General features: G+C 37.6%; 1 protein-coding gene and 1 pseudogene across 1 annotated transcript; one reads left to right on the top strand and one right to left on the bottom strand.

Annotated features, from left to right (window-relative positions):
- The first annotated feature begins 17,878 nt into the window (after nucleotides 1-17,878).
- Nucleotides 17,879-23,822, top strand: LOC131780791 (uromodulin-like). Its single transcript, XM_066166418.1, has 8 exons — nucleotides 17,879-18,143; nucleotides 18,274-18,423; nucleotides 18,606-18,728; nucleotides 18,938-19,057; nucleotides 19,428-19,547; nucleotides 20,769-20,888; nucleotides 21,232-21,351; nucleotides 23,440-23,822. The coding sequence occupies exons 1-8, from the start codon at nucleotides 17,879-17,881 to the stop codon at nucleotides 23,820-23,822; spliced, it is 1,401 nt and encodes a 466-aa protein (XP_066022515.1).
- A 2,613-nt stretch (nucleotides 23,823-26,435) lies between these two features.
- LOC136280738 (uncharacterized) lies at nucleotides 26,436-27,536 on the bottom strand (annotated as a pseudogene).

Here is a 27,536-nt window from a genome sequence, read left to right as displayed (position 1 = left end):
TGATACTAAAATAGTATCATTTGACACTTGCGTTTTCTCTATAAAGTTGATGAAATCAGTCGTATCTTTGAGATACGATTTTTGCTTTTGAGCAATAGGCTGTAATAAATGATCCACAAAGGATGATATCCTTTCAGTTGGTCCTTCGCAGCCCGATATAATCGGTCTTCCCACTGGCAAAGGTTTGTGGATTTTTGTTAAAGTGTAGAAAATCGGTATTCTGGGCGGATTGGGAGTCTGTGAAAGCCACTTTTTTGTCATATCGTCTATATGTTTGCCATTGTGCAGTTGAGCAATAAGCTCATTAACTTTTTTTTTTATGTGTCAGTGACCATGGGGTTTTCAAGAGGTCGGTAGTGGTCTCTGTTGTCGAGCTGAACCTGGGCCTCTTGAATTTTGTCCCTCTTGTTGAGAATCACTGTTGTGGTGCCTTTGTCAGCACGTTTAAGGTTGATGGCAGTATTGTTTTGCAGTTCTTTGACTGCTTTGTGTTCGTTGTATGACAGGTTGTGTTTTGGCTTTGTTATTTCTATTTCAGCAAGGCTTAACTTGATATTTTCGAAGTAGCGTTCAAGGGCAATAGAAGGTTGTACTGCTGGTATCCAGTTTGATTTGACGTGGAAAGGATGTGGTTCCTTGTCATTCCCGTGGAATATATATCTAAGTCTTCTAAGTCTCATTCGCCTAGCGAATTGTTCGAAGTCACGCAACAATTGTTGCCTGATCTTATTTTCATTTGTCACGGGTGTTTCAATAAATTTAAGCCCTTTTGCTAACACGCTGACTTGGTGATCAGTTAATGTATTGTCTGAAAGGTTTTTCATATCAAACTCATGGGGTACAAATAGTCTTAACATGAATGTAGTGACCACGCCCACTTCAACACCCCACTCAAATCGAGTGTAATTTTCGAATGTTTTACCATCGTGCGGATTCTCTACGGAAAAAGCACTCAATGTACCTCTGAAATATTAAACTATAATATTGCGGCTTTCTATTTCGCTAATTTTCTAACTTGAAGATAAAGTTTTTCCCTCGTCATTTTTACCTTTTCTCCGAGCGGTTGCGTGAAATTAACAAGGCGTTTTTGATCAAAACACGACCGAGCGAAGGGTCTCGGGCGATATCTCTTTTACGCAGGCGCAAATTTAAAATGTACCGCCAGAATCAAAAAGAGGAACAAATTTCCTTTGTTTTGATATGTAAAGTGTCGAACAAAAAGCAGATTTACCTTCGTCAAATGGCGTTTCGAAACAGCTGTATCTTCCTCCTTTTGATTTTTCCTGTTTTGTAAGCGTGAAAGCAGTAGGAGAGGGATCGGGAAACTCAGAAAGCGCTTCGGGAATTAATCTGCTATCGTTTACTTACAAGATAAACAAGTAAGATTTGTGAAGTTCGTTGAAGTATGAAGTCTAAATAATTGCCTTTTTAAAGCTTGTTTGCTGGATTTTTCGTAAACTTCCCTGATTAATTTTTCGTTTCAGCTTACTAGTCTATACTATTTCAAAGCAACGGTCAAGACGAAGACGGAGAACCATGAGTCGGTCCTTTAAACAATCGTAAACAAAGTGTTTGAGCAATCAGGTATAAGAGGTGTAATAATCAATAGCCGCATATCAGAAGTCTTCAGGAAGAAAGTATTCTGTCTTCAGAAAGCTGTCAAGAAAGCTAATAATCGTGGCGGAAGGCAATTAAACGGGCCCTCGGTATCGATTTAATATCATATCGATCTCAATATCATACAGTTTTGTATCTTTCTTCCGTGGATTCGCCTCTCTAACGAGGGTGTATGTTGAGAATTCATTGCAAAATCGCTTTGTTTTTTTAATTTCCCTCTTTGACCTGTCCGCCATTTTGAAAATTCGTAACGGAGAGCATGTGCATTACGTGGGGTTAGTGGTTGCGTACACCTGGAACCGAGAAAAACAAATGTTCGTCGCACTGGGGAAAGAGTTTGATATGGGTATTTTTCATTTTTCTCCCTTTCTGTAGTCACTCGCTTGTGTAGTGTATTTTTTCTACGCTTTTTGCGTTTATTATTCTTGGATAGCCTTTTTGCTGCAGTGGGTTTGGCGACTGATTTTTCAGAGATGACAATGTTGTACTTTTCATCATGTTTATTATCACTCTGAAAGCGTGTACATATAAGATCTTTCAGCTCTGAAAGCTGATTTTCTATTTTGTCTATCCTGTCGGCATCAGTATTTACAGTGTTCCTCAAAGGCGAACGTGATCTTTCACGTGTATTTACATTGCATTGTGATCGACACAATATTAGCCTTTTCAAGTTTGTTCTTGTGACTAACAAGTTTACGCTGATGGAAGCGCACTAGGGCGCTAACGTATTGTTCTTCGGCGTGACTTTTAATTGCGCTTATTTCCTGTCGAAAGGTTTCGTCAGGCGTGACGTTTGCTTTCGCCTTGTATTGAAGAGACTTAGGGCAAGTCTTTTGTTTTAAGTGTCTCTCCAGTTTTAAAATGGAGGTTTCAGTTTTTTGCTTCTTGAACCGGATAGTGCTGATGGTGTCTTCATGTTTCCTCTTCCTTGGCTGCCGCGTGGATCGGCTATTCCTCGGAAGGTTTTCTTTTTGACGGCTTTCTTTTTGAAGGCGTAGACCTTCGTTGCTGCGTTGTTTGGCTAATTCAGCTTTGTGCCTTGGCTCGAGTTGTGATGCTGGAGGGCTATCCTCTGGGTCCGATTCTAGGTTCGGATCAGTGTACGTTAATTCCATCTCCTCGTCCAGATTTGGACGATAGTCTGGCGTTTTTGGTGGCCGCAATGGTGTTTCAAAAGCTGACATCTTTTTCAGGTAAAACTGAAAGTGAAGTATATCGTCTAGCAGGACCGGCGGTTTCGATTCTTAAAGAATCTCTTCAGCTGCTTTGTTAAGTCAGGCTGTGTTAATCAGGGACAGGCAGAGAAATTCTCAATTCCAATCCCGCCAAAAAGGGTGGAAAACCATCCTTTTATACTTGGGTTACCTGCGGTTAGGATCAACCAAATTAGTAGTCACCCAAATTACAAAGTAAATTGAAGAAGAGAGTGCCAAAATTGTTGTTCATGCCTTTATTACTTCAATATTAGATAGCTGCAACTCACTACTATATGGTCTACCGAAGTATCTACTTTCAAGATTGCAATCCGTTTGAAATATAGCACCTCGAATTGTTACACGTACTAGGATATTGATCGTATGACCCCAATCCTAAAAAAAAAAAAGCTTCACTGGCTTCCTGTCCGTCACTGTATAGTTTATACAATTCTTCCACTTGTCTACAAAGCTATCAATGGAGCAGTGCCTTGCTGCATCAGTGACTTACTTAATTATCGCACCTCTGAACGGACACTAAGGTCCTCTTTTCAACACCTTCTGGCGACCCCGAAAGCGAGACTAAAGATTTGTGGAGAGAGAAAGTTTCCTGTGGCGGGACCAGGACTATGGATCTCGATCCCACTCGAACTAAGATCTAGTTCTTCAATTGACATTTTTAAAAGACATTTTAAAACGTATCTTTTTAAACAAGCTTCTAACTCCTTTTAGTTTTATTAGATCATAAATATGTTTAATTACTCCGAGTTTTTTCAATTTGTTTATTCCCATATATAAATATATATATTTTTTTTTCTCTTTCCCCCCTTTTTTTTAGCTTTTTTATGATTTTAACCTAAAGTACCATGGACAATTAGTGGTTTGGCGATGTATAAATATATTTACTATTATCATTTATTATACATGTACTTATGACATCAGGAAAAAATACTCTAACTTTAGTGACGTTCCTCTCTTCGATTCAAGAACGAAGGAAAAGAATGCTTGTCCTGGTAAAGGCCTCGCTTGGAATCGAGAATTCATAAGAATGATCTGTGCGACTTTACGATATGCACCCTAAGTATATGAAGATGAAATAAAGAAAATTGCACATATGCCAGTCATTTTCGCTTTGCACCCCTTCCTACAATGGTTTGCCTCCTGGTTCATGGAATATTTGAGAATGAAACTGGTGAGTTACAATTCAAATTCTGCCTCTATTTTCTTATGTAAAGTATCTCAAACTGGTATTAGTCCTGCGAGCATTCGCCCTTTTTGAATTTTAAAGTTCAATTTGCTGCCCTCAACACTCTCTGGAAAACAAAACTTACTCCGATTTCCTAGAATACTTTGTCATTCCCGTCGTACTCGTAGGTTTTCCATGGACTTCATAATGATTTTCATATCCAGAACCAAATGATGCTCAGCAGAAAGTAAGGGAGGTAATAAGGTAAAATCAAGTATTATCAACTGAGTTGATAACCTAAATTAGCCACCGTACAGAGTCTAAAGCTGAAGAATCGAGCGTTAGTACGTAGTTACTCGCTCAGACGAAGGGCGAACGCTCTAAACGTCAGCTTTAAAACTCTTTACGGATTCCAGTCTACGTTATTAACTCAGTTGCTAAAACTAAATTACCCTGTGATACTCTCCCATCCACGCAGCACCAAAATTTCTTTGGAAACGTCCCCCTCTAATAAAAGGAAGTTGGGTTTCTTCTCAATAAAACACCTTATGCATAAACCTTTTGACTTATTTGGAAAATATCCACAGGGTAACAAATAGAATAAGAAAGATGGTTAGATTTCGAGCCCACTAAAGAAATAAATAAAGAAATTTTTTTCACGGGTGGATTGAAAAAAAAGGGTCGTTCAGTTAGAAAAAGCCGTGAGTAAAGGACATTGTCGTAATAAAATCTCTTGAAATTGAAAAGAAGAGATGGGGAGAGAGAAGTCAGCTGGGAAGAGCTGAGGAGAAGGCAAAGGGCAAACAGCATTGGGGGCCTCTAGCCACGATGTGGATGGACTGAATCATGGTAAATACTAATATAGATAGCAACACCAAATTAACACCAACATGTTTTTTTTTAGACTAAAAGAGTACCAATTCGACAAAAACCTTTTTGGCGAACTGATGGACGAAAGGTCTTGAATCCACGCTGTCCTCAACGAACATAATGGGTGGGTGAGTGCACGATTTTTCATTCACTTTCCGTTATTCAAAATCCTTTCCTATCCAGATTAATAACTCAAACATTTAAAAAATAAATGAATGACATTGTAGCACAACGTCTATCACATATCAATTTCAGATAGTGCACTGTTGTCGTTCACCGCTTTGCATATGTTGTAATCGAATCGTTTTTCTTTGTTTTCAGGTATGGTAGTTGATTACAGAGCAGTTTTGATGGCCCGTTTATTATATTATAGACCATAACGCCACATGGATTTAAAAACTGCCTTTTTCTTGTTGACATTTGCTTTGAATGTTTTTTTAAGGGCTTCGAGCACATTTTCCACGAAAAAATGTAAGTGATCGTATTTATTAATGAAACTAAGCGGGAATCCTATGAAGCACTTTTCATAGCTCACGATTAAATTGGGTGAAAAGAGCGTTTTTTAAAGGTACAGCTCATTCGGCCAAGTGTATACAGGGCTAACGATCAAAAAACTTGAATCACAGATGAAAATTTAAGCACAACAGATATAGGCGTTATATTCCATTGCCCCGCGCTCTAGGTAAGGAAAGCAGACCAGATTTCCTGATTTCCTAATTCATGTACCTTTTGGTTACGTCGTCGTCGAATCTTCGGGACTAAAAGTACACCGGTACTTTCTTTTTCCTTTTAGTCGACGATCGGTAAGGCATTTTAAATGCTTCGAAAAATTAAACTACAAATGAGTAAATCCTTGATAAAGTCTTTTTTTTTTCTAAAGAAGGATGATAAAGGCAAAGGAGAACAGGTTATGCGGCCTTCTTAAATATGTTTACACCGAGGGAGGATGCGTCTGTTATTGACTCATCGTGCAAAAGTCGGCCATCAGTTTCCAAGGAATAAAAACATTTTTCATCAGTTTAAGGACACTTACTGGCTGGAGATAGTCGGCCGCTAAAGAGCTTTTCAATTCAAGTTAACTATCAACTCTTTCAAACGATTTAGGAGCAAGGTTTGATGAAAATAACATCACGTGCGTCTTTTTAACTCCAAAAACTGACAAATTACAGAATAATTGAAACAGGTTCATGACTTTTCTGCTAATTTCATGTTTATTATTGCCAAAGTTGATAGCAAAATAATTACACATCAAACATTCGAACGCGAAAAGTTTTGCGAGGTGTTTATCTTTTGGTAGGAATGAATGAAAAATGTGCTGGATGCATTTTTTGATCTTTTAAATTTTAAAAGTACCTGGATCAAAAAGTCCAATGGAACTTGAACCTGTAAGTGTCTGTTAATCCTAAGAATATGGAATGATATTCCTAAGAGACCTTATTCCTTTTCATTGAGCAAATCGGAAAACAATTATTTGGGTCATTTGCGTTAATGTCCACATAAAACTGACAGCTGCTGAAAGCTTTGTTTATGCACTTTCATAACATGCTTTCCTTCATAACAATAGGTCGGTTTGGGCTGCTTAGTCCACTGCTAGGGCATGGGAGCTGTGTGGGAACTTGTGGCATACGTGGGGGTAGAAATAGAAGACCGTAATCTTGAGTTGACTTGCTTAACGCTTGGCAAAGGTGATTGGAAAACTGTCAATCATTTTCCGTCTTTCGATTCATTTATGAGTGCAATCTTATTTCATATATCACTTTCATTCTCTTCGCTGATACATATACAGAAGGAATAGAAGTTCCAAAATAAACTAAGTAAGGTAAATAGCCACGTTCAACATCCACCCATGATTGGAACTCATTTTGTAAAATTAAAGGGTATTTAACGAAGATTTTTAAGCGTATCCTATTCAGAAAGTTGGATATGAGATGCAAAACACAAACAACTTCGACAACTACGAATTACGCCAATTGAAAAATCCTACATTCCCAACTCTGTTCTTTGAATAACATGCACGTATTACACTGTTAAGTTCCATTGTCATTTATTACCCGGAATTTGGTCAGTGTTATCCTTCTCAGCCGTTTGTAGTGCTGACTATACCTTTTTCGTCAGCTTTTTTACCCTTTACAGTGGCTAAGTTACGTTTTCAATTCAGTTGTTAACACTAAATTACCTGCTATACTCTCCCACCGACGCAGCACCACAGTTTCTTTAGAAACTTACCCCTTTATTCAAAGGTTATAAATGCCTTTGCCGACCTGAATACGTGGGCACCAAATTTGAAGAAAGAAACGGTAGGTAAAAAAAAGTATTTTAATTTGGTGAAATACTTTTATGAAAAACTCTACCTGACCCTTTAAGTTATTTATCGATGAATCCAACTGTCAGCCCTATTCAGCCGTCTGTCTGAAAACAAGTCATTAATAAATATATTAAAAAAACATTGGTCCTAAAACGCTCCCTTGTGGAACCCCTCTTCTGGTGCCCGACCGGTTGGAGAAGGTATCTCCAATCTTTACTCGCTGCTGTCTTCCTGACAAGTAGTCCTTAACTAGTGCACAACTTTGCTTTATTAGATTCGTCGTTTTTTTAAAACAGAGGTGTGACCTGTCCCATTTTCCAGGCGTTGGGGTGGCAACCTTGCTTAATGGAGGTGTTCAAAATATTAGTGATAGGTTTAGATGCCGATTCCTTCCCAAGCCTTAGAGACAGCATATCGTGGTCGCACGATTTATGGACATTAACGTCCAAAAGTATTCTTTCTACACGCGCTTGATTGATGTGTTCAAAATTAAAACAAAGTAGTGCGTCTGTTGTGCTGTTCTTCTCATGAATAGCTATAATGCTTGGATGATTTTCAAGGTGTTGACCATAATCTGTCTCTTTCATCAACGGAACACCGTCAGTAATTTGAATAAAGTGCGCATTGAATAGTTCAGTGATTTCCCTTTTGTCACTTAAAACAACATTGTTTTCCTTGATAATGAGGTCATTTGCCTGCTTTGTTTTGCCATGAAGAAAGGGTCGATACGCATTCCAAAACTCCCTTGGGTTTTCTGGCTCGACTTTTTTACTTTTTCACAAAATGGCCTTTCTTCTTGGAGGAGTGCATATATTGCATTGAATTTTATAATGGTCATAATTTGCGTCCGTCCGATCTCTCATAAATAGCCATCATAATTTGTTTCTGTGCTTTTTGCCTTGCGCCATTGTTCCGTCATATATGGTACCTGGTTTCCCCTAACAATCGTCTGCTTAAGAGGGGCGTGTTCATTCGGAATTTCTAAGTACAATTGTTCAAAGGCGTAAAGTTTATCATCCACTTCGTCAAGGTGCCATTTGTAGATCTTGAATAAATTTTTCTCTGTTGAAGTTTTTTAAACATCGTACACAAATTTTACGAGAGCGCGATCTTGGAGCTCTTGACCGTAGAATTGTAAAGACTAGTGAATGATCACTTATTTGTGTATCCACTAGATCAGATACCAATATCTTTTTCTTGTTACTGGTCAAAATTAAATCGAGAAGTGTCTCTGATGTTTTCGTCTTTCGAGTAGCTTTTGTAATCAAGCAATAAAGACCAAAAAATTCCATCAGGTCTAAAAGATTTCCATGGTCCTTGGAAGGCTTGTCTGGATTCAACAGATCGGCTTTGAAATCCCCAGCGTAGAAAACAGTCTCTGTAAGGGTAGAGACTTCTTCGAAAATAGATGAAAGCTCTCTAGTCCATTGATGTTTCGGAATCGATGGAGGTCTATAAACGCCTACAATTGCAATCCAACCCCTGCCCAGTTTGTCCTTAAGGATAATCGTCTCCGTTCTAAATGCAGCCCACTCTTCTGGAGTTATTCCTTTCAGATATTTTACTCTTACGAAATGGATATCACTCCCCACATAGATCATAAGTCCCCCGCCACCGACCTTCCTGTCGCTTCGACACAGGCGAAAGCCTTCGACCTGAAATTGACTATCTGGAAAACTTCCATCAATCTTAGTCTCCGAAATAACAAGAATATCAAATCTACCAGAGAGCAGCCAAGTTCTGATTTCATAAAACTTGAATCCCCCAATACTGTTTGCATTGACGTGCCCAAGCTTGAAATTTAAACGATAGTTTTGAACAATATTGTCAAATTCAGTCCACATTGATGTGACATTTTGCTCCTCTGCGATTGATTCCGGCTTTGAATTGCTACTAGAATTCAGACTCGAATTTGCAAATGGAAGCTGTTGTAGTAATACCAGACAGGATCTGCAGGTGCGTGAGAAATTTCCTGTAGACTTCATATGGTGATACTCTTTAGGTAGCACGCCACCACATTTTATGTGAGTCCACGAAGAGCAGTCATCGCACCGAGTCGCTCGATGGTTTCGAGCAACAGCCCGGCCACAAGCTGCACAAATTCTTGTTGATTTAGATCCAGGGTTAGGACTTATATCACCTGACAGACGAAGGTACTGGTAGTTAAAAGTTGCCGAGCAATTGTTGTAATATGATATCCTCGACTTCGCATAACCAGCTCGAGTTCTCGTTGCGAAACATTTTCGATTCCAGTCGCTACCAGAAATCCCTATTTGCGTAATTTGTGTAGCTAGAATCCATCTGCTTGGTACCCTGTTTAAACTAGTGTGGTTTTTATGTTCTAAAGCAGACCGGATTAAGAGTCAGAAAACAAAAAGAGATCATGAGAAAACTTTTAGCATGACTAGCAACCTCGCCCCTATCCAGATTAAAAACTCAAAAAATTAAAAAATAAATGAATGACATTGGAGCACAACGTCTATCACATGTCAATTTCAGATAGGGCACGGTTATCGTTCACTGCTTCGCAAATGTTGTGATCAAATCGTTTTTCTCTGTTTTTAGGGCTGGTAGTAACAAAGCAGTTTTGATGGTCCGTTTACGGTTACGCAGTCATTAGCGAAAACCACGTGGGAATCCCATAATGCATTTTTCATAGCTCAGGAACTGAAATGGGCGAAAGGAGCGTTTGATAAAAGTACAACTCAGTCGGCCAAGTGTAAACAGGGCCTACGACAAAAAACTTAAACCACAGATAAAAAACTTCAGCACAACAGATGTTAGTGTTATGTACCATTGCCACGCGCTCTGAGTAAGGAAACCAGACCAGATTTCCTGATTTCCTAATTCATGTACCTTTCGGTTACGTCGTCGAGTCTTCGGGGCATAAAGTACACTGGTACTTTCTTTTTCCTTTAAGTCGACGATCGGTAAGGCATTTTAAATGTTTTGAAACATTATATTAAACTGCAAATGAGAAGATCCTCGATGAAGTCTTTTTTTTTTTCTAAGGAAGGACGATAAAAGTAAAGGAGAAGAGGTGATGATGGCCTTCTTAAACATGTTTACACCGATAAAGGATGCGTCTGTGATGGACTCATCATGCAAAAGACGGCTATCAGTTCCCAAGGAATAAAAAGATTTTTCATCAGTCTAAGGACACTTATTGGCTGGAGATTTTCGGCTGCTAGAGAGCTTTCCAATTTAAGTTAACTAACAACTCCTTCAAACGATTTTCATCAAGGTTTGATGAAAATAACATCACTTTCGTCTTTTCAAATCCAAAAACAGACAAAGTACAGAATATTTGAAACAGGATCATGACTTTTCAGTTAATATTATGCTTATTATTGCCAAAGTTGTTTAAAAAAATAATTATAAGTCAAACATTCGAGCGCGATAAATTTTGCGAGGTGTTTATCTTATGGTAGGAATGAATGAAAAATGCACGGGATGCATTTTTTGATCTTTCAAATTTGGAAAGTATTTGGATTAAAAGTCCAATAAAACTTCAACGTTTAGGTATCTGTTATCCTAAGAATATGGAGTGAGCATAGCGGAAAACAACCATTTGGGTCATTTGCGCTAATGTCCACATAGAACTGACAGCTACTGAACGCTTTGTTTCATGTATTTTCCATCGTTCGATTCATTTGAGTGCAATGTTATTTCATAGATCACTTTCATTCTCTTCGCTGATACAGAAAGAATAAAAGTGACAAAATAATGTATTTAATATATTTCCATAAGACGCTTTCTTCATAAAAATAGGCAATAGGTCGGTTTGGGCTCCTAGGGCCACTTCTGGGAGCTGGTGATCGACCTAAAACTTGTGGCATACGTGGGGATAGAAATAGAAGAGCGTAATCTTGAAGCCAACATGGAATTTTTCGCATTTTTCATATTCGTAGCTTGTGATGACTTGCTTGATGTTTGGCAAAGGTGATTGGAAAACTGCCAATCATTTTCCATCGTTCGATTCATTTATGAGTGCAACCTTATTTCATATATCACTTTCATTCTCTTCGCTGATACGTATACAGAAAGAGTAAAAGTTACAAAATAAACTGAGTAAAGAAAAGAGCCACGTTCAACCGGAAAAAATAGTTTTTCCCGAACCCCACTTATATTCACAAAGACTGAGACACATAACAAGTGGCATCTGTAGACAATTAAGAGGAAAATATAACTTGACTACTCTCCGTCAGAGATGTATAATGTTTGACTTCTTTCGTTTTAAATTTACTTATCTTTCGGGAAAAAAACAATGGCACGTGTTAATGTGCTTAAGCATAAATTTTCTCTTTCCATGATAACCGGTCTTAATAGCCATAGTTGATTATCAAATGCAATTTTTTTTACAACTTCTGCACTATGACTTAGATAAGAAACTTGAAAAAAGATTGGCGGGTCGCTTTTCTTTACGGGTTTTGTCCTATCTCCCCCAAAATAATATCGCTCCGGAGAATTCATAAGAATGCCCTGCACGACTTTACGATATGCACCATAAGTATAAAGAGATGAAATGAAGAAGCCAGAATATGTGCCAGTCTATTTTCATTTCTATTTTAAGTTTTTGTTCGTAAGTAGATTTTGGCAACTCGATCTGTTTCAATTTTCCATCACATTTCGTACAACTTTACATATAGTAGTTAGCTTTCGGGTTTTTTGGAGATGAACCTGGTGTGTTAGAAATTTAATTTCTACAAAGTCGTTAATCGTCGTTAATTTTCTACAAAGTCGTAGTAGTCCTGAAAATTTTCGCATATTTTGAACTTTAGCGATCAGTCTGCTTCCCTTAGCATTTTTTGGAAGAAAAAATTTACATTCCTTCCGAGAATCCTTTGTCATTAGCGTTAAGTACCTGTAGTTTTTAAATGGACGTTATAATGATTTACACATCCAGATGTAGATGCTACTCAAGGGGAAGTGATCGAAGTTGTTTTTTCACTCATAAAAACTCTCATGCAAAAACATTTTTAGCTAAGTTATTTAGAAAATAATCCTCGATAAACTCCTTTTTTAGTCTTTTTTTTTGAAGATGAATGTTAAAAACTTTTTTGGTGCAAAGTGCGTTTATTTTTCTAAATCCAAGGTTGTTTGTTGAATTTATTTTTGTGAGTAAATGCATATGATGTTTAAATAATAAACAAAAAATTAGATGGTTCCTTGTAGATTTGGAATTTCCTGTCTCGTGTTCAACACTCACGAGTGAGTGCAGAAAGAGAAATTATCTACGCGCGCCCATCTATCGTGCTTCATGATTAAACGCCAGGGCACATCTGGAAGACAATAATGGTTAGAGTAGGAATAGTGGTAATTAGACCTAATAAATTATTAAATTTCCCATTATCCCCATAAACATCCTTGTTTACCATGAAGCTTATCCGCAATTAGAAGAATGCATATACCAAAGAAGGCCTAACTGTCAGTGTGTTAAAGACCTTGGAACCTTGAGAACATGTAAGGACATGTAAATCAAGCATCACTAACGTAAGAAATTACCTAAAGCTTGATCATGAAACTCAAACCACTTTCTTACTTAGATATAAAAGTAAATATGCTCATAACTAAACTCAGGGTCAGGAAACAAAGCAAAGAAAACTCGGAGATTCCAAGAGAATAAAGGGAGTTTTAAGTAGTTTAAGAACACCTGGTGGAGGGAGATATCCACACGCCAAATTTTTATAATATTGTTCTAAGGACTGATTTCGGTGTCTGATACGTATGTTAACATATAAAGATAAATATATATTCTCAAGAGACCCAATTCTCTACATCGAGCGAAGCGTATAACATTTATTTGCATCATTTGCTTTAATTTCCACATAGAACTAAGTGCTGCAAGCTTTTTTCTTTAATTTGCTTTCCTAAAACGGTTGCGTTCATAAAAAACAGTTAGGTTTTGGAAGCTTAATCCACTGATGAGAGCTGGTGATCAACTCAAAACTTATGCCATGCAAGCGGGGTTGAAACAGAAAACCATTACCTCGAAGCAGGCACGGAATTTGTTTCATTTTTCATGATCGTAGCCTAGAATGCATTATTAAATTATGGAAAAGGTGAGTCGCAGACGGCGAAGAAAGTTTTATCCTTCGATTCAAGGATGAGAGCAACCTTATTTATATCTCTCCTTTACTCTCTTTTGCTGATACAAAAAGAGTTAAGGTAACAGCAACTAGCAAAGACTAAGTCAGTAACCGACAACGATGGCTTGCCTTAATGGAAATTAGCATAAATTTCCTCTTTCTATGATCATCGGTCTAAATAACCAAAGACGATCATGTAAACTCAAATATAAAACTTTGAATTTTCAAGGACCTGTATAATGAAGAAAGCGAAAAAAGGTTTATAGAGGAAAATGAATATTTTTTTCATGACTTAGCGATCATGAAAAAAATCTGCGGATAGCTTTTATTAATGGCTTTTGCTCTGTCTTCCTTAAAATAATATAGTTCAGAGGAACATAACACACGAAAATGCTTTCTAGAAACATTGTGTCTTCACAAAAGACAAGTGTTCATCGATGCTACCAATTTTTGTTCTCGTTTCATCGTTGTTTTTAACTTTTTTGGGAGGGAGTTGGGGCTAGAGTTAATTATCTAGGGCCTTATAGTACAAAAAATTAGGAATTTAAGATATAACAGCGGTAACAGCGGCATCAAAAAAACAAAACAAAACAATTAAAAGCATTAGTTAAACTTGTCTTTTCCTTAAGCATTTTATGTGTTAACCTTCTTTATCGAAATAGATGTCTCAGCTGAAAAAACGAGGAAATCTCTGAGCGCGGAATTGAGACATGGAAAATTGTCCTAAATACCTATGTTCTCAGATAGGCAAAGCCGCCCTACGTGCCACACGGCATGATGGGCATGAGTGAGTGAGTCAGATAGGCAAGAATCTGCAAATGAAGGTAGTATCAGTTTTTCTCCATGTTCCCGTATTCTCTTCAGTGGGCTGGTTAAGTTACGAGACAACACAGTAGAAGTAAAGTTATAGGGAGAAAAACCATGGAAACCGTTTCTTCATAAATTCCTGTTCTTGAGAAGACCGTAGAAAATGAAATGGAGGCAATGCATAATTCAAGGCGCGAATAAAATTTAGTGAATTTTTTGCCGCCTTGATGTTCTACAAGCCTGCTGCTTAATGTCCTGATGATTTTAAGAACCTCAATGCTGTAATGTTTCCGTGATGGCTAAAAGGTTCCATGGATTCTGTTCTCGATTATAAAAAGACGAATGTAAAGCTATTTTTTGCGTGGCTTTGAGGAGTTATCAATGAATGGTTTTCCTTTAGCGGAAGTAGTATTGTTATGGCAGTCAGTGTTTAACTTCCCGAACTGATTATTTCATGAATGCTTGATTAAAAACCAGGCAAATCATAATTTATCCTTTGTTAAACGTAAGATGCAAGGCTCAAGATGAAGACCATAACACACACGATGCTTCGCAAAGGAAATCTTGCAAGTTTTCAGTGGCATATCATACCTATTGAGAACTTAATCAATTTTAAGTGCACCTTGAAAATTCGAGCAACTTCCACCGAAGAATTAGGCAAGCTGGAATTATAAGAGATAATTTATTAAAGACGTCATTTGGTGTCTCATAGAAAGACGTAAACAGCATCTGATATGTGCCTTGTCTGTCATCTTGAACAAAACATTTAATATGTTAAATAAAAGGGGAAAATTGTATTGTTTATTCTGGTAATAATGCGCCTAAACTATGTTTTAAAACTCCTACAGAGTGCGTGAAGCCGGCTAAATGTTTCATTGTGCACAAATTGTCGGGATGATTTTACCAAGCGGACGGAAAAAGTTGTGCTCTTTGTCTAACTTGTGGTGACGAAGCTGTGGGAAGAAGAGCGAACGATTTTACAAGAATAGGAACTTTTGAAATAATTTCGAGTAATTACTACGTGTTGATTTAACGTTGCTTGAGACAAGACAGAAGACAATTCAATAAACTATGAGTAATATTAAAAACGTAAGAAAAATTCAAGAAACTGTGTATTATTTGAGAACTTGAAGGAAATCCTCTTAAACAACGTTTAAAAGCTACTTTAGACCGAATTTGATGTTTCATAATAATAATTTGTCAAAGAAACCTGCTGAAAATTGCGCTCATTGCAAAATTTGAGATCGTGATGACATTTGCGTAGTTTTTCCTAAACAAATATTTGATCTTTGCCATGGTTCTGTGACATTGTAGAAGGAAAAAGGAAGTTCTTATCTAGTGTTAATCATCGTTTTGGCCTGAAACCAGGTGTTTCTGTGGTAACCATAGCTACCATATTGTTACAAAAGAAAGCAATTTTACCTCAAAAGCAGTGAGGGACCAAAGAGCTTTGCATCTTGAGAGGTAAGAGTTTATCATATCGAAAACACCGATGGATGATTTGAGTAATACTTTCCCTGGAAAATTTATATTCTTTACGGAAAGGATATTTAGCCGCGGCTCCTCAGGTTAATTAAGGCCTGGGTCACCTTGCCTTTAACCCATATTTTTCACAAAATTGAGAATAACTTAACTATTTTGCGAGGGATTTTTCTCATACTTGGCAAAAATGTGTATCATTACCATCTCTCTCGGACTGAATTGTAGCAGCATAATATGATACTCTCAACAGCCAGAAACAGTTAATTTAGGCGCCAAATTCGTCGGTTGCTTTCTTGAGCAAATTCCCACCACTAAACACAAGGCAAATCAAAATGCAGTTATCGCTATGAATATTTGAGACGTTTTTCATTGTTTTCCCACTTGGAATGGCTGCCAAAAAAAGAGAGATGTGCTAGGCAGATTAAATCAAGTTTTGTCTCTGCGAAGCTGCTTCCCCTATCATGGTTTTCGCCCGAAAACATCTTAGCCTTTACCTGGTTCCAACCGCTGTCAATGAAAGTAATCCTACAGGTTCCTATTTATTTGGAAAAAAGATAACTTAAAACTGTTTAAGAGGTGGGAATTTTGAAAACTCGCAGTCACGTATTCAACTTAGTGTCCGCCATTTTGACACGCGAGTGTTCAGAAGCAATTAAACTTACCTAACAACTGCTTTGGGGGATTACTTTTGTAAGTAAATTCATCTGCTTCTTGGAGAAATTGTTTCCAAAGCATTCAAAAGCCTAAATTTTGATAGACACCATAAGTATACACATCATGATATGATAGAGGATTTATCAAGCTAAATGTAATTTCAAAATTGAATGGTATATCCACAATGAAACTTTTTTCTATGCATTTGTTACAAAACATAGTACTTTTTTCTATGCATAAGTTACAAACATTGTAAAACGCTACTGAGCTCTAGAAATGAGCGCTATATTATAAATTCATGTTGCATTGTATTTGCAGTGAAGTCAATGAACATGTTTAGAAGTCTTCGTAGGTTCAAAAGGGTTCTCTTTGGCTTAAAGATAGCGATATCATGCCATCTTTTGAGGAAATGAAGATAGCAAAGAAAATGTTATTACCTTCTTTTGATGTCTTCCTCTAAATTGTCGGATTCACCAGCGAAGATGGGAAAAACCAATGCAAAGCCGACACTTCAAAATGGCGGATGCCGTTCACGAACTACGCGATCTTGATTCCAAGTAACTAGAGTTACTCGCGCAATCCACGCGAATTCCCCGAACCTTGCTAGGGGGGCACTGGAGGCGAAAATCATTTTTGACCCAGGCCTTAATTAACCTGAGTCCTTTAATTCTGCATTTCAAAGGAAAAAGGTTGGCTTCACTCCCAAATAAGGGTATGGTGCGATTTTAAAAGGAAATTATCTTGAGGTCTTTTTCAACGAAAGCAGATTATCAATACTCGAGGTTTACTAACTGAACCTTTACATGATTACTTCTATGCACCACAAAAGTTCTGGTAAATAATATGTTGCTCTGTTTATCTAAAAAATTACCAAAAGGTCGCTAAAGTCTGATCCCTGTCTAAAATGCTGAATGTGTTAAGAAAAACTTAGAAAGGATTATTCATCAGATATAGTAGGAAGCCTTGTATTTGAATCTTTCTTACCCTTTTGGTTACTGAACTTTGTAGATGAATAAAGGGTTTAAACAATCTTCGGGATTTTTATTTCATAAAAAATGAGGATAATCAGCAGCTTATAAATGTTAATTAGCCAACTTTTTAAAGATTGTATTTTTTCTCGCTCATAATGAGGCTATGTTATTTAATCTGAATTCTTTGTCGAGTTTGAGTCGTTGTCACTTCACATTTAGAACCAATATTTCGAAATGAAGATTTTAATGCTTGAACATTCGTTCTTCTATGGAGGCGTAAAATGATCAGGCCTATCGAGAGGACATTTCAAAATGCCTTAAGCGGATCAAAGTTATCATTCCACAGAAACTGAAGGAGCCTTCAAAATAAAAGCTTAATGCTAATAGTTGTGCTGATCTTCCTTAATGATTGGCACCCTATCGAGCCTTGTGCAAATTGTTTACTCACATCATGAACTAGAAAGTGCCTGAACAAATTTACAGGCAAGGTTTTAATGTACGTGTAGTATTATTGCTATATGGCTTCATCTGGTACCAAACAAGTTTTGTTGAGGGGAAACTCGTCTTTTTTCTTTAATCCTTGATTAAATGATTAAATATCTTTAATGTGTTAATCCTATTCTCAATATTTTCAGATTCAGCTCAAGTAAAGAAGTATGTGGTGGCTGTTCTGCCATTTAAGATTCGTCCTTTTCGCTTCTACCATGGAGTTTGTCGCAGCTAACGATCAATGTAGAACAGAAGTAAACATACAAGGAATGGCTCTCAAGAAACATGTCTTCAAAAGGTGGTCACTAGCAGCTCCTCACCTTTGCGATGTCAAATGTGGACAAGAGATCACGTGCCAAAGCTATAACTACAATCGAAAATACCAAATATGTGAACTAAATAACCGCACTAAGGAGGCGAGACCAGAGAATTTCCTTTCAGCACCCGCTTGGTTTTACATCCGGCGATTGAACGGCAGAGGTAAAAAATCAAATGTCTCTCTATCTATGTGATTTCTATTTCTTTAAATCTTCTCCATCCTCAGCCTGGTTCCTTCTCACCTGGAAGAGCTAAGAATAGGAAGTGAATGTCAAACATATCTTTACTGCAGCTCCCTTAGGTTCTATCCCTGAATTACCGGAGCTGTCTTGTCATGAAATAAAGGCGAGTGGAGGTAAATACACCATAAGCGGCAAGTACTGGTTAGATCCAACTAGGAAAGGAAAGGCGAAACTGATTTACTGTGATATGGTTAACGAAGGTAGGTCCCATAACTTTGCTTCAGCTATTTTATTTTGTGGCGAGTTATCAGTATCATGAAATTACTATAAATTATACTATTATTGATATCATTATCGTAATATTTGGTTTGCATCAGTTCTAGTGAGGATGCCTCTCTCAAGTTGCTCTAACTTAGTGACCGCCTCTCTTTCTACATTCTAGATATGGATGAATGTAAATTTAACATCAGTGACTGCGACGTGAATGCAAACTGTACTAACACACATGGTTCTTACAAATGCACATGTAAAGTGGGATACATCGGCGATGGACGCTCATGTTCAGGTAGTTTTGATATTTCCATATATAACTAATTTTTGTTAATCGTTTCATAATTTTAAGCAGCGTTATACATGTATGTTTATGCACAGAGTTACTACGATAGAGTTACTACGATCTACATATTCTGTTGCATATTTTGCAATGATAAGAGGAATTATATAACTATGAGTCATAAAAATGATAAAGTGCAAAATTTATCAATGGTTTCTCAGATATTGACGAGTGTAAAGGAAATCACTCTTGTCACGTGAATGCTACCTGCACGAACACCAAAGGATCGTACACTTGTACTTGTCACCCCGGATATACTGAAAATGGAGGCGACTGCAAAGGTACTTGATGCGTTTCTTTTGTAACCATTCCCATTGGGAATAAAAGCACTATCATCTTTGCAAGACTTGTTTTACCAGCATACCTTGTATAAAAAAGAGATGAGTGCAGGCCTGAAGACAATGGCTATAATGACACCATTGTATTCAATAAACAGTCAGTGGTAAAAAATCTCAACTGGCAAAGGAGACTTGATGGTAGGCTTACAGGACAGAAAACCGGATTTGAAATTGGGGAAACTGAGAAAAAATATGGTATGTGGTAATGTGAAGTGCTCACGTCTAGAACCACAAGACAAAGGCTTATCAGCTTATCCTCGGCAACTTTTCTCCAATTACAATTTTTTTTTATGTTTTTATGTTGATTTTACAGATATTGACGAGTGTAAAGGAAATCACTCTTGTCACGTGAATGCTGCATGCATGAACACCCTTGGATCACATGTATGTCAGTGTCATGCTGGATATACTGGAAACGGAGCAAACTGCACAGGTAAATTTAATCTCTTCTCTACAATATGTAGAATAGTCCTGCATGACACGTTCGACTACAGTGCCGCGCCGTTCAGCTGCGTTGCAAGACAATTAGACGATTTATCACGAGGAAACTTGGTCATTTTGTTCTCACGTGTTCACCTCCTCGAGTGTTCAAGTCGCTATCTTATGAGAATATAAACTGTTATAATCTCTTGGTATCGAGTTGAACAAGAGAAGAGAAGTTACATGACCGCAAGCAACCATGTGCTATTTTGATTATCATATAAACACGATAGGCTTTTACTGAGAATGAAAAGTGACTTTTTAAAAGAATGATATAATAGGTTCCACAATCCGCGAAAAAAAGTCGTAAAGCGCGTCGGCGATAAGGGTCAAGATGAAAAAACGCGTTGAATCATTACAGAAACAGAGAAAGGGCGTAACTTTCTTTTCACAAAATTCTCAGTTGACTTTTTCCTTACCGAAAGAAAAATATGTTCATGTAAAAGACAAAAATAAGCCTTTACTAAGAAAAAAATAGAATTTTTTAAAGAATAAAATTAGAATTTTCACAATCCGCGAAAAAAAAGTCTACCAAGGAAGGCTAACAAGGTTAATCTTTGACGATTGATATCAGACTACAGTTTGGAACGGTGTCTCGAGAGAGATTCCGCTGCAGTGGAAGTTTTTCAGTTGAGTCTAAGTAAATAATTAATTTGTCACAATGATAAATAACTTAATGCTCTTTCACATCATAAAAGTTTAAAAAACGAATGTATATCTCACTCGTGTAACCACTAACGTTGTAGAATTTTTCTTTTCTTTCCCATTTTTTTAGATATTGATGAATGCCAAAAAAAATACTCACAATTGTCACCTGAACGCTACTTGTCAAAACACAAATGGATCCTTTGTGTGCACCTGTTTATTTGGATTTAACGGAGATGGACGGAACTGCACAGGTAAAGGCCTTTAGATTGTAATTGCCTCGTTATGACTTTATTTGTTTGCTTGTGTTTTTATTTTTAACTGTTTGTTTAATTTGTACGTACCTCCTCTGTTTGTTTGTTTGTTTGTTTTGATAAAGTAGTTACCCTTGCCTTAATATTTTTGATCAATGGTAAAAAATGATCCCAATTGAAAGCAAGAGGACGAAATGCACTCAATGCTCAAAATAAGGAGATTTATACATGTATCATACTCCAAGAATCGTGATTGAAAGCCTGTCATTTCTCAGATATTGACGAATGTGCAAGAAATCTTTCTTGTCATGTGAATGCTAACTGTACCAACACAATTGGATCACATGTATGTACATGCCACACTGGATACACTGGAGATGGACAAACTTGCTCAGGTGATTTTGATAACTTTTCTTCAATGTCCAGAAAAGTCCTTTACGTCCGAAGAGAGGCAACCTCCATTGCTGCTCTTTCTATACATACAATCCCAGCTACTCAATGCGGGAGATAATCTGAAACGTCGTTTTAGCTTAAACTATAAGGCCGGAAGTAGTCAATCATTTATCCTAAAATTCATCCCTCATTAAAAATTGTGGATTGTTTTGTTTTGTCCCACATCCTTTGAGATTAGATTTGCAGTATTTTGGATAGGTATTCATTATATCTTGATTCACCAAAACATTTTTCATCATAACATCCAACTCTGAGTTGAGACGTGGTGCACTTGATCCCCATCAGACATTGACGAGTGTTCACAGATGAACATCTGCGATAAGAACGCCTCTTGCAGTAATACCCAGGGCTCCTACAGTTGCGCATGTAATCCTAAATACATTGGGGATGGTCTGACTTGTAAAGGTTAGTCTCTTTTAATCCATGCCTTATATATTTTTTAGGAGATGGTACTGGCTGAACTCGCTGTAAATAATGTTGAGTGAATGGCTATTCTTTTTTGGCCATGTAACGTTAGTTTTTAGTACCTTTAGTTTGCTTGGAAACGTCCATCGACAAAACATCGGGGATAAAGAAAGATAAATTTGATTTTTTACATCATACTTTTGGACTTGAAGGTGGTTTTTGTCCACCAGGAGAGAAAATAATTTATTCTTGATGATGCATAAATGTTCTGCAAATGTAATTATATTGATGATGTCTCAATTAAACAGAAAAGTCTGATTGGTTAAAATCGATGTTGACCGCAGCTACGATTTTCTCACTCTGAGCTAATAAGGTAATTTCTCAGAAAAAAAAAAAAAAAAAGACATCTAACAATTTTTTTAGTCTGCCTTTAAATGTTTCCTACCAATGGCTGTTTCGAAAAATGCTATAAGAAAGGCAGGTCACCTGGCTTGTTTGAGAGAAATGACGGGCAACACTTACCTCTTTTATGCCTCTACTAGCAATTTTTTCCGCGCGTCATTTCAAGGTACATTTTTCGGTAGCTGGAATCAAGGGATTTCGAAATAAAAATTAAAAGAAAAAACTTAAAAGGTACAAAGTCTCGAGCGAGTGGAAAATTTGATATGTAATTTGTGGAAATTATTTATATACATTAGTAATTATTATCACTCAAAACGTTCCTCACGTCGTTGTTTTCAAGGTAATGATTTTCATCATCAAGTAACGAGCTTTGTGCACGTTTTTAGCTATGTCTTCTTTTTTTTTTTTTTGCCTTCGACAATTTTCTTAATTTCTCCAAGTTGAAGGGGAAGATTTGTACAAAAAAATTATGCAATGAAAAATAGAGGTCACCCCGCTCGTTCAAGAGCTAAAGAGCATTGTGCCTGTTTGCATGGTCCATTTATTGAAAAGCAATACTGTGTTCTCGGAATGTGTGCGCTTACTTGCCTGATTACGTGATTTGTATTCGCAGTACAGGATGCCCTGTGCAATACTGAGGAATCACCTTTAGACTGATAGCAAGATTCAGTTTGTTTGTTTTTCTTTATCTAAATAGTAATTAATGGAAGAATATTTGTCCAAATAAGGAAAACGCAGACAAATTTGAGTGTAGCCGACGAAACTACGAGCATAGCAACTTGACTTTTTACAACGCGAATTTTTGTCAGATGCACGATTTGATTGGCTGTTAGGAAACACTATCGTCCAGAGCATGTGTTGATAAAATATTTATCAGTCATGTTATAAACAAACAACATTTACCTTTGATATAAATAGTAGAGATGGTAAGTTTTGAGCTCGATGAAGAATTAAGAAAGATGTTTTTTCGTCTTGTCACGAGCGTGGGATAAAGAAAAATTCTGAGTCCCCATGAGGAATCTTCTTCACCGAGCACAAAACTTATATAGGTTTCACAATCCACGAAAAAAAAAAAGGCGTAAAGCGCATCGGCGATAACGCTCAAGATGAATATATGCGTTGAACCATTACAGAAACAGACAATGGGCGTAGCTTTCTTTTTACAAAATTCTCAGTTATTGACTTTTTCCTTACCGACAAAAGAACTTTTTTCATGTACACGCCAGAAATCGGCCTGTGGCAAATCTTCCAGTTGTCGATTTTAGTTCTCAACCACGAAAAATACCATTACCCAGGTCGAGGACCTAACTTTAGGTTTTTCTTTTCGTATTTTGTTTTACTTCCCCTTCTAAGAAATTTTGAGTGACATTGTCTGTTAGAAATACGAATTTTTCTTTGTTTTTTTTTAGCAGCCATAATTCAAGAAAATTTCAACATACGACCCTGGATTGAGAACGGTCAACGCTTTGCCATTCATTTATTAACCTGACACAGCTGATTGTGAAATTAAACACATGTAAAAAATTATCGTAATATTACACACGTGTTTAACAAGAATTTCCCAGCTCTTCTCCGGGCGGGAAATCGTTTTAAACCACCGCAGTTTATATAATAGCGTTTTTTTTCTTAAGCTTTCTTATGACGAAATATATTAAACATCGCATTAACCGAAATTCAACCTTTTAGCCGATCCGTGCTATAATTACATAAACCTGAGCGATGCTGATAGAAAGAGCACTTACATCACACCCAACGGTGGAGAAAAATGTGACGACGATTCCTCATCCATAATATCCAGGAAATGGTATCGTTTCGTGGGAGATGCAGGAACAAAAATGCCAACCCAGTGCGTACCGGAAAATAGATGTGGTACGGCCTTATCAGGCTGGCTAAAAGGTGGTCACCCCACATTAGCAGATGGTGAGGTTTCCTCCGAGGTCTGCTTTACCAGAGGTGGAGATTGTTGCAAGAAATCAATGCATATTAAAGTGAAAGACTGCGGATCCTACTTTATTTACGAACTACAAAAGCCACCTGCTTGTGATCTGCGCTACTGTAGCACAGACTAAATGCTATAAGCAAGTTATTCTGCACAGCGAAATGATTCACAAATCGATTTATTGGCACATGTATATTATTGTATAACAGGGACTTTCAGAATTTCATATGATCCACTTTTTATGATTAGTGTTAAATAGTGAATAGTTTGAACAGAAGACTACCTTTGGACGGCGCAGTTTGATCTTCCAAGTAGGAGTACTCCTGAGAAGTTGTGACAGAAGGTTGTCAGTAATAGTGACTAACGTTTCTATAACCTCAGCGGAAATCATCATCAGAGTCGATTCAACAATTGTTGTTTATCCGAGTGTTAGAACACACTCCCCCCCCCCCCCCGCGGCAAATTTAAACAACTATGGGCATTAGAGAGCTTTCCAATAATCTTAGTATCACCTATATCTATTCCAATCGAAGAGCTTCACTAAGTAAGTTTTAAGCACAACTTTGAGCATCGTATTTTGCTTATTACAAAACGCTTTGGACTCTTGATGTTTACTCAGGTCGTTAGAGACTAAAAGCAGCTTTTAATACCCACCCATTCTGGGCATGTAATTGTTATTCTATTCTATGGATCACGGCAGTCCGTGATTATGAGCCAGTTGTTTATTATGTTCGGTCACGCTTTCATTGGCATCATTATTTACAAGGATTTTTAAGTCGTATTAGGTGTGTTGTGGATAGAGACTGTAAATCTTTTCAAAAATTATCAGTCACTATGACATTCATACTCAAACTTTCTGATAACATAGCATGGAAAACTAAAACATTCTATTAGGTATGTAATTATGATGTATTTCTGCCACAACAGTTGTGTTGTAAGCCTCGAATTCCGGAATGTTTTAAAATACGTCGTGAATGTATATAAGGACTCAGTCAGCTAGGAGCGGTAATTTAGTTTTTCGGAAAAGACTGACTATCAAGGAAGCTCTACCGGTAGATAGCTCAGTACTGTGATATCCTTCAAAAATTGTGTATTTTGTGGAGATTTGGAGGCAAAGGTGAGTCTTTGGTTTCCGTAGAGAGCTAAGTTATAGTCTGTAGTGGGTTTAAGTAAGTTTTTAAGAGCGATGGTCAGGAAATATCGACCAGATCGGTAGATAGCTCAGTACTGTGATATCCTTCAAAAATTGTGTATTTTGTGGAGATTTGGAGGCAAAGGTGAGTCTTTGGTTTCCGTAGAGAGCTAAGTTATAGTCTGTAGTGGGTTTAAGTAAGTTTTTAAGAGCGATGGTCAGGAAATATCGACCAAAATCTTAATTTCGTGGCAAGAGTTGAAAAATCGCTTTCTTTCGTTTTTTTTCCCATAAATAGCTTTTAGGTAGATAAGATACCTGATGTGGATTGTTCCCGCCAAAAGCTTTTTATTTTTTAGAAAAATTAGAATATCGGTTTTTTTGTGGTCGGAATCACAAAATTGGCTAATCATTTACGTGAAATTTGCATACATCAACTTGCCTCTCGTTCGCAAACAAAGTCGCACGGAGAAATTTGGACACTTTATTTCAACAGAATCACTGTTCTTCTTTTACTAGAAGATTCTTTTAGAGCAAAAGCGACACTCACCGAGCAGAAATTATTCAAAAATGAGGAATAGGTTTTATGGATAACAAAAACTCCGTTTTGTTATTGATTTTCGACGGCAATATTGCACATGTGGTATAACTCCAAATTGACTTCATTCTAGTTAAATCCCACATTTAGACATACATCTAAAACATACCTGGGAATTAGCTTGGGTTATTGAATGAAATCTCTATAAGGCGGTATCGAAGTTAAGGAATTTTCATGGTGGGTCGGCGGTAATTGAGTAAACACTTCCAGTTTCGAAATCCATGAGAGTGGATATTTGATCCCCAAATACTCATTTTTCTTAATCCTTGTAGGTTTTACAGTTGCAAAGTTGCGTTTCTACTTAATGAGTGAGATAGAAAAGCCAAACTGGGTGAATTTTAGCCATTTTGAAACGCTAAACTCTATCGACCGGAGACTCCGCGTGACGAATTGTTTCGTGACTAAACGTGATATTGGGGAATCGACCAGTCACGGAATCACAATATTAACACTGCATTTCTTGACGGCGTATGAGAACAGTGTAAGGGTATAATTGAATGAGTAAAACAGCAAGTTTTGGAAAATATGGCTCTCAAAACTCGGTTGCCATGGTAACGTCAATGCTGACCTACAAGTCACGACGACTTTAAAATGTCCCCAGATGATTTTTAGGAAAAGTCGCTAGGTTTGGTGCTCAAAGCTTGAGCGGTTTTGAAGTTATTCAACTTTTAAGCAAAGGGGGACTTCAAACCCTCTCCGGTCTAAATAGGGTTAAGGGTGTGAATAAAATAGAAGAACGTATGGAATGCCACGAGTAAACGTAAAAGCTAAACCTCGCTCAACTTTCACGTTTACGTGCGACCTTTCAAACATTGCCTCTATTTAAATTACGCGCCTAAAAGCTACGTGTGTATGCACGTGAAATTTACGCGACAGTGGGAATCCACACTTATTCACCTACCTAGACGCGAGCAGTAACCAATTAGAGAGCACTCATGTAGTAGGCAGTCGAGTAACATTTATAATACACCTACGCCAGGCATGCAACAAAATTATTTCCCTTTTTCACTTTCTTATTTTACCTTGAAATCAGTCTTGAGGTACCGCTTTGCCTCCTTTAAAGCTTCCTTTTGTGTTTTTGCCCATGTAAGACCCATTCCGTTTTCCCCGAGCTGGTGCACAACGTTCACAAGATCTTCAAATGCCTGCGCACCAGAACAGCTTACGTAATCTAACCCTTGCAATGACTTGCGAGTCAAAGCGGAACAAATATGCAGAATTCTTAGGAGTGTACTGCGACTCATGGGTGTGAAATCATGCTCGGCAGAATATTTTTGGTACTGGCAAACGATTCGTTCGGGTATCATGTTCCGTACCACATTTAGAACTTGGATGACCTCGTTAGTTGACAATGTTATTGTCTTGGCTCCGAATGGAAGATCTTGAATTACATGGGAGCTTGTGATAAAGTCTAGGAAATGCGCTAATTTTGCTTCAGGTATGAATGACTTCGTTTGTGCATTGGTAAGCACCAGTTTTCCACTGCCATGGAATGCAGCATGCTGCCTGGCGACCTTAAACCGATAACTTGTCAGGCCTGGGATTCACTGTTGAATTGTTGCCAAGCTAACCTTATCCGCCATTATGGACAATATCTGCCTGCGAGAATCCCTTTCGTTTCCTTTTTGTATCAGTTTGCTAGCGTGTACATCAATTCTTTATCCAAACCACTAGAACAAGTGATTTCCAGTTTCATTTTGTTTTGAGGAGAAGAGAAGATCTGGATCATTATAGGCGCTATATTTCACCAAGAACAGCTGAAACCGCTTGCTTGGCTTTGCGCTCATGCAGTCGTCTAGTCCTTCCACTGGCATCGTTCCAAGGTGTCTTTAGGGTGTATCTAATAGGACTAACGTCTTGACTTCTTAAGAAACTGTTAAGGTGGTCAATAGGTTCTTACGACTTCATTCATGTAGCGCTTGTCTCGGTTTCTTCTAGGAGGGTTGATGGTTAGTCCTCCTAAAGAGAGCCCGCGTTCCAGCGGATGACATAATTAATTTTTATTGTACAACTATACGTCCTGTTCTGGAATACTGCGCACAAATATTCCATCATGCGTTACCTGCGTATCTTAGTGATGACATTGAAAGGGTCCAAACACGCGCATTATCCAT

Source organism: Pocillopora verrucosa, chromosome 5, assembly GCF_036669915.1.
Source record: "Pocillopora verrucosa isolate sample1 chromosome 5, ASM3666991v2, whole genome shotgun sequence".
Classification (NCBI taxonomy): domain Eukaryota; kingdom Metazoa; phylum Cnidaria; class Anthozoa; order Scleractinia; family Pocilloporidae; genus Pocillopora; species Pocillopora verrucosa.
Note: the sequence above shows the minus strand (reverse complement) of the source record. Positions and strands in the feature narration are given on the sequence as shown.

Coding starts and splice junctions, on each gene's coding strand:
- LOC131780791 (XM_066166418.1), top strand. CDS start 17,879: ATGGAGTTTGTCGCAGCTAACGATCAATGTAGAACAGAAGTAAACATA. Junction 18,144..18,273: donor CCGGCGATTGAACGGCAGAG/GTAAAAAATCAA, acceptor TCTTTACTGCAG/CTCCCTTAGGTTCTATCCCT. Junction 20,889..21,231: donor AGATGGACAAACTTGCTCAG/GTGATTTTGATA, acceptor GATCCCCATCAG/ACATTGACGAGTGTTCACAG.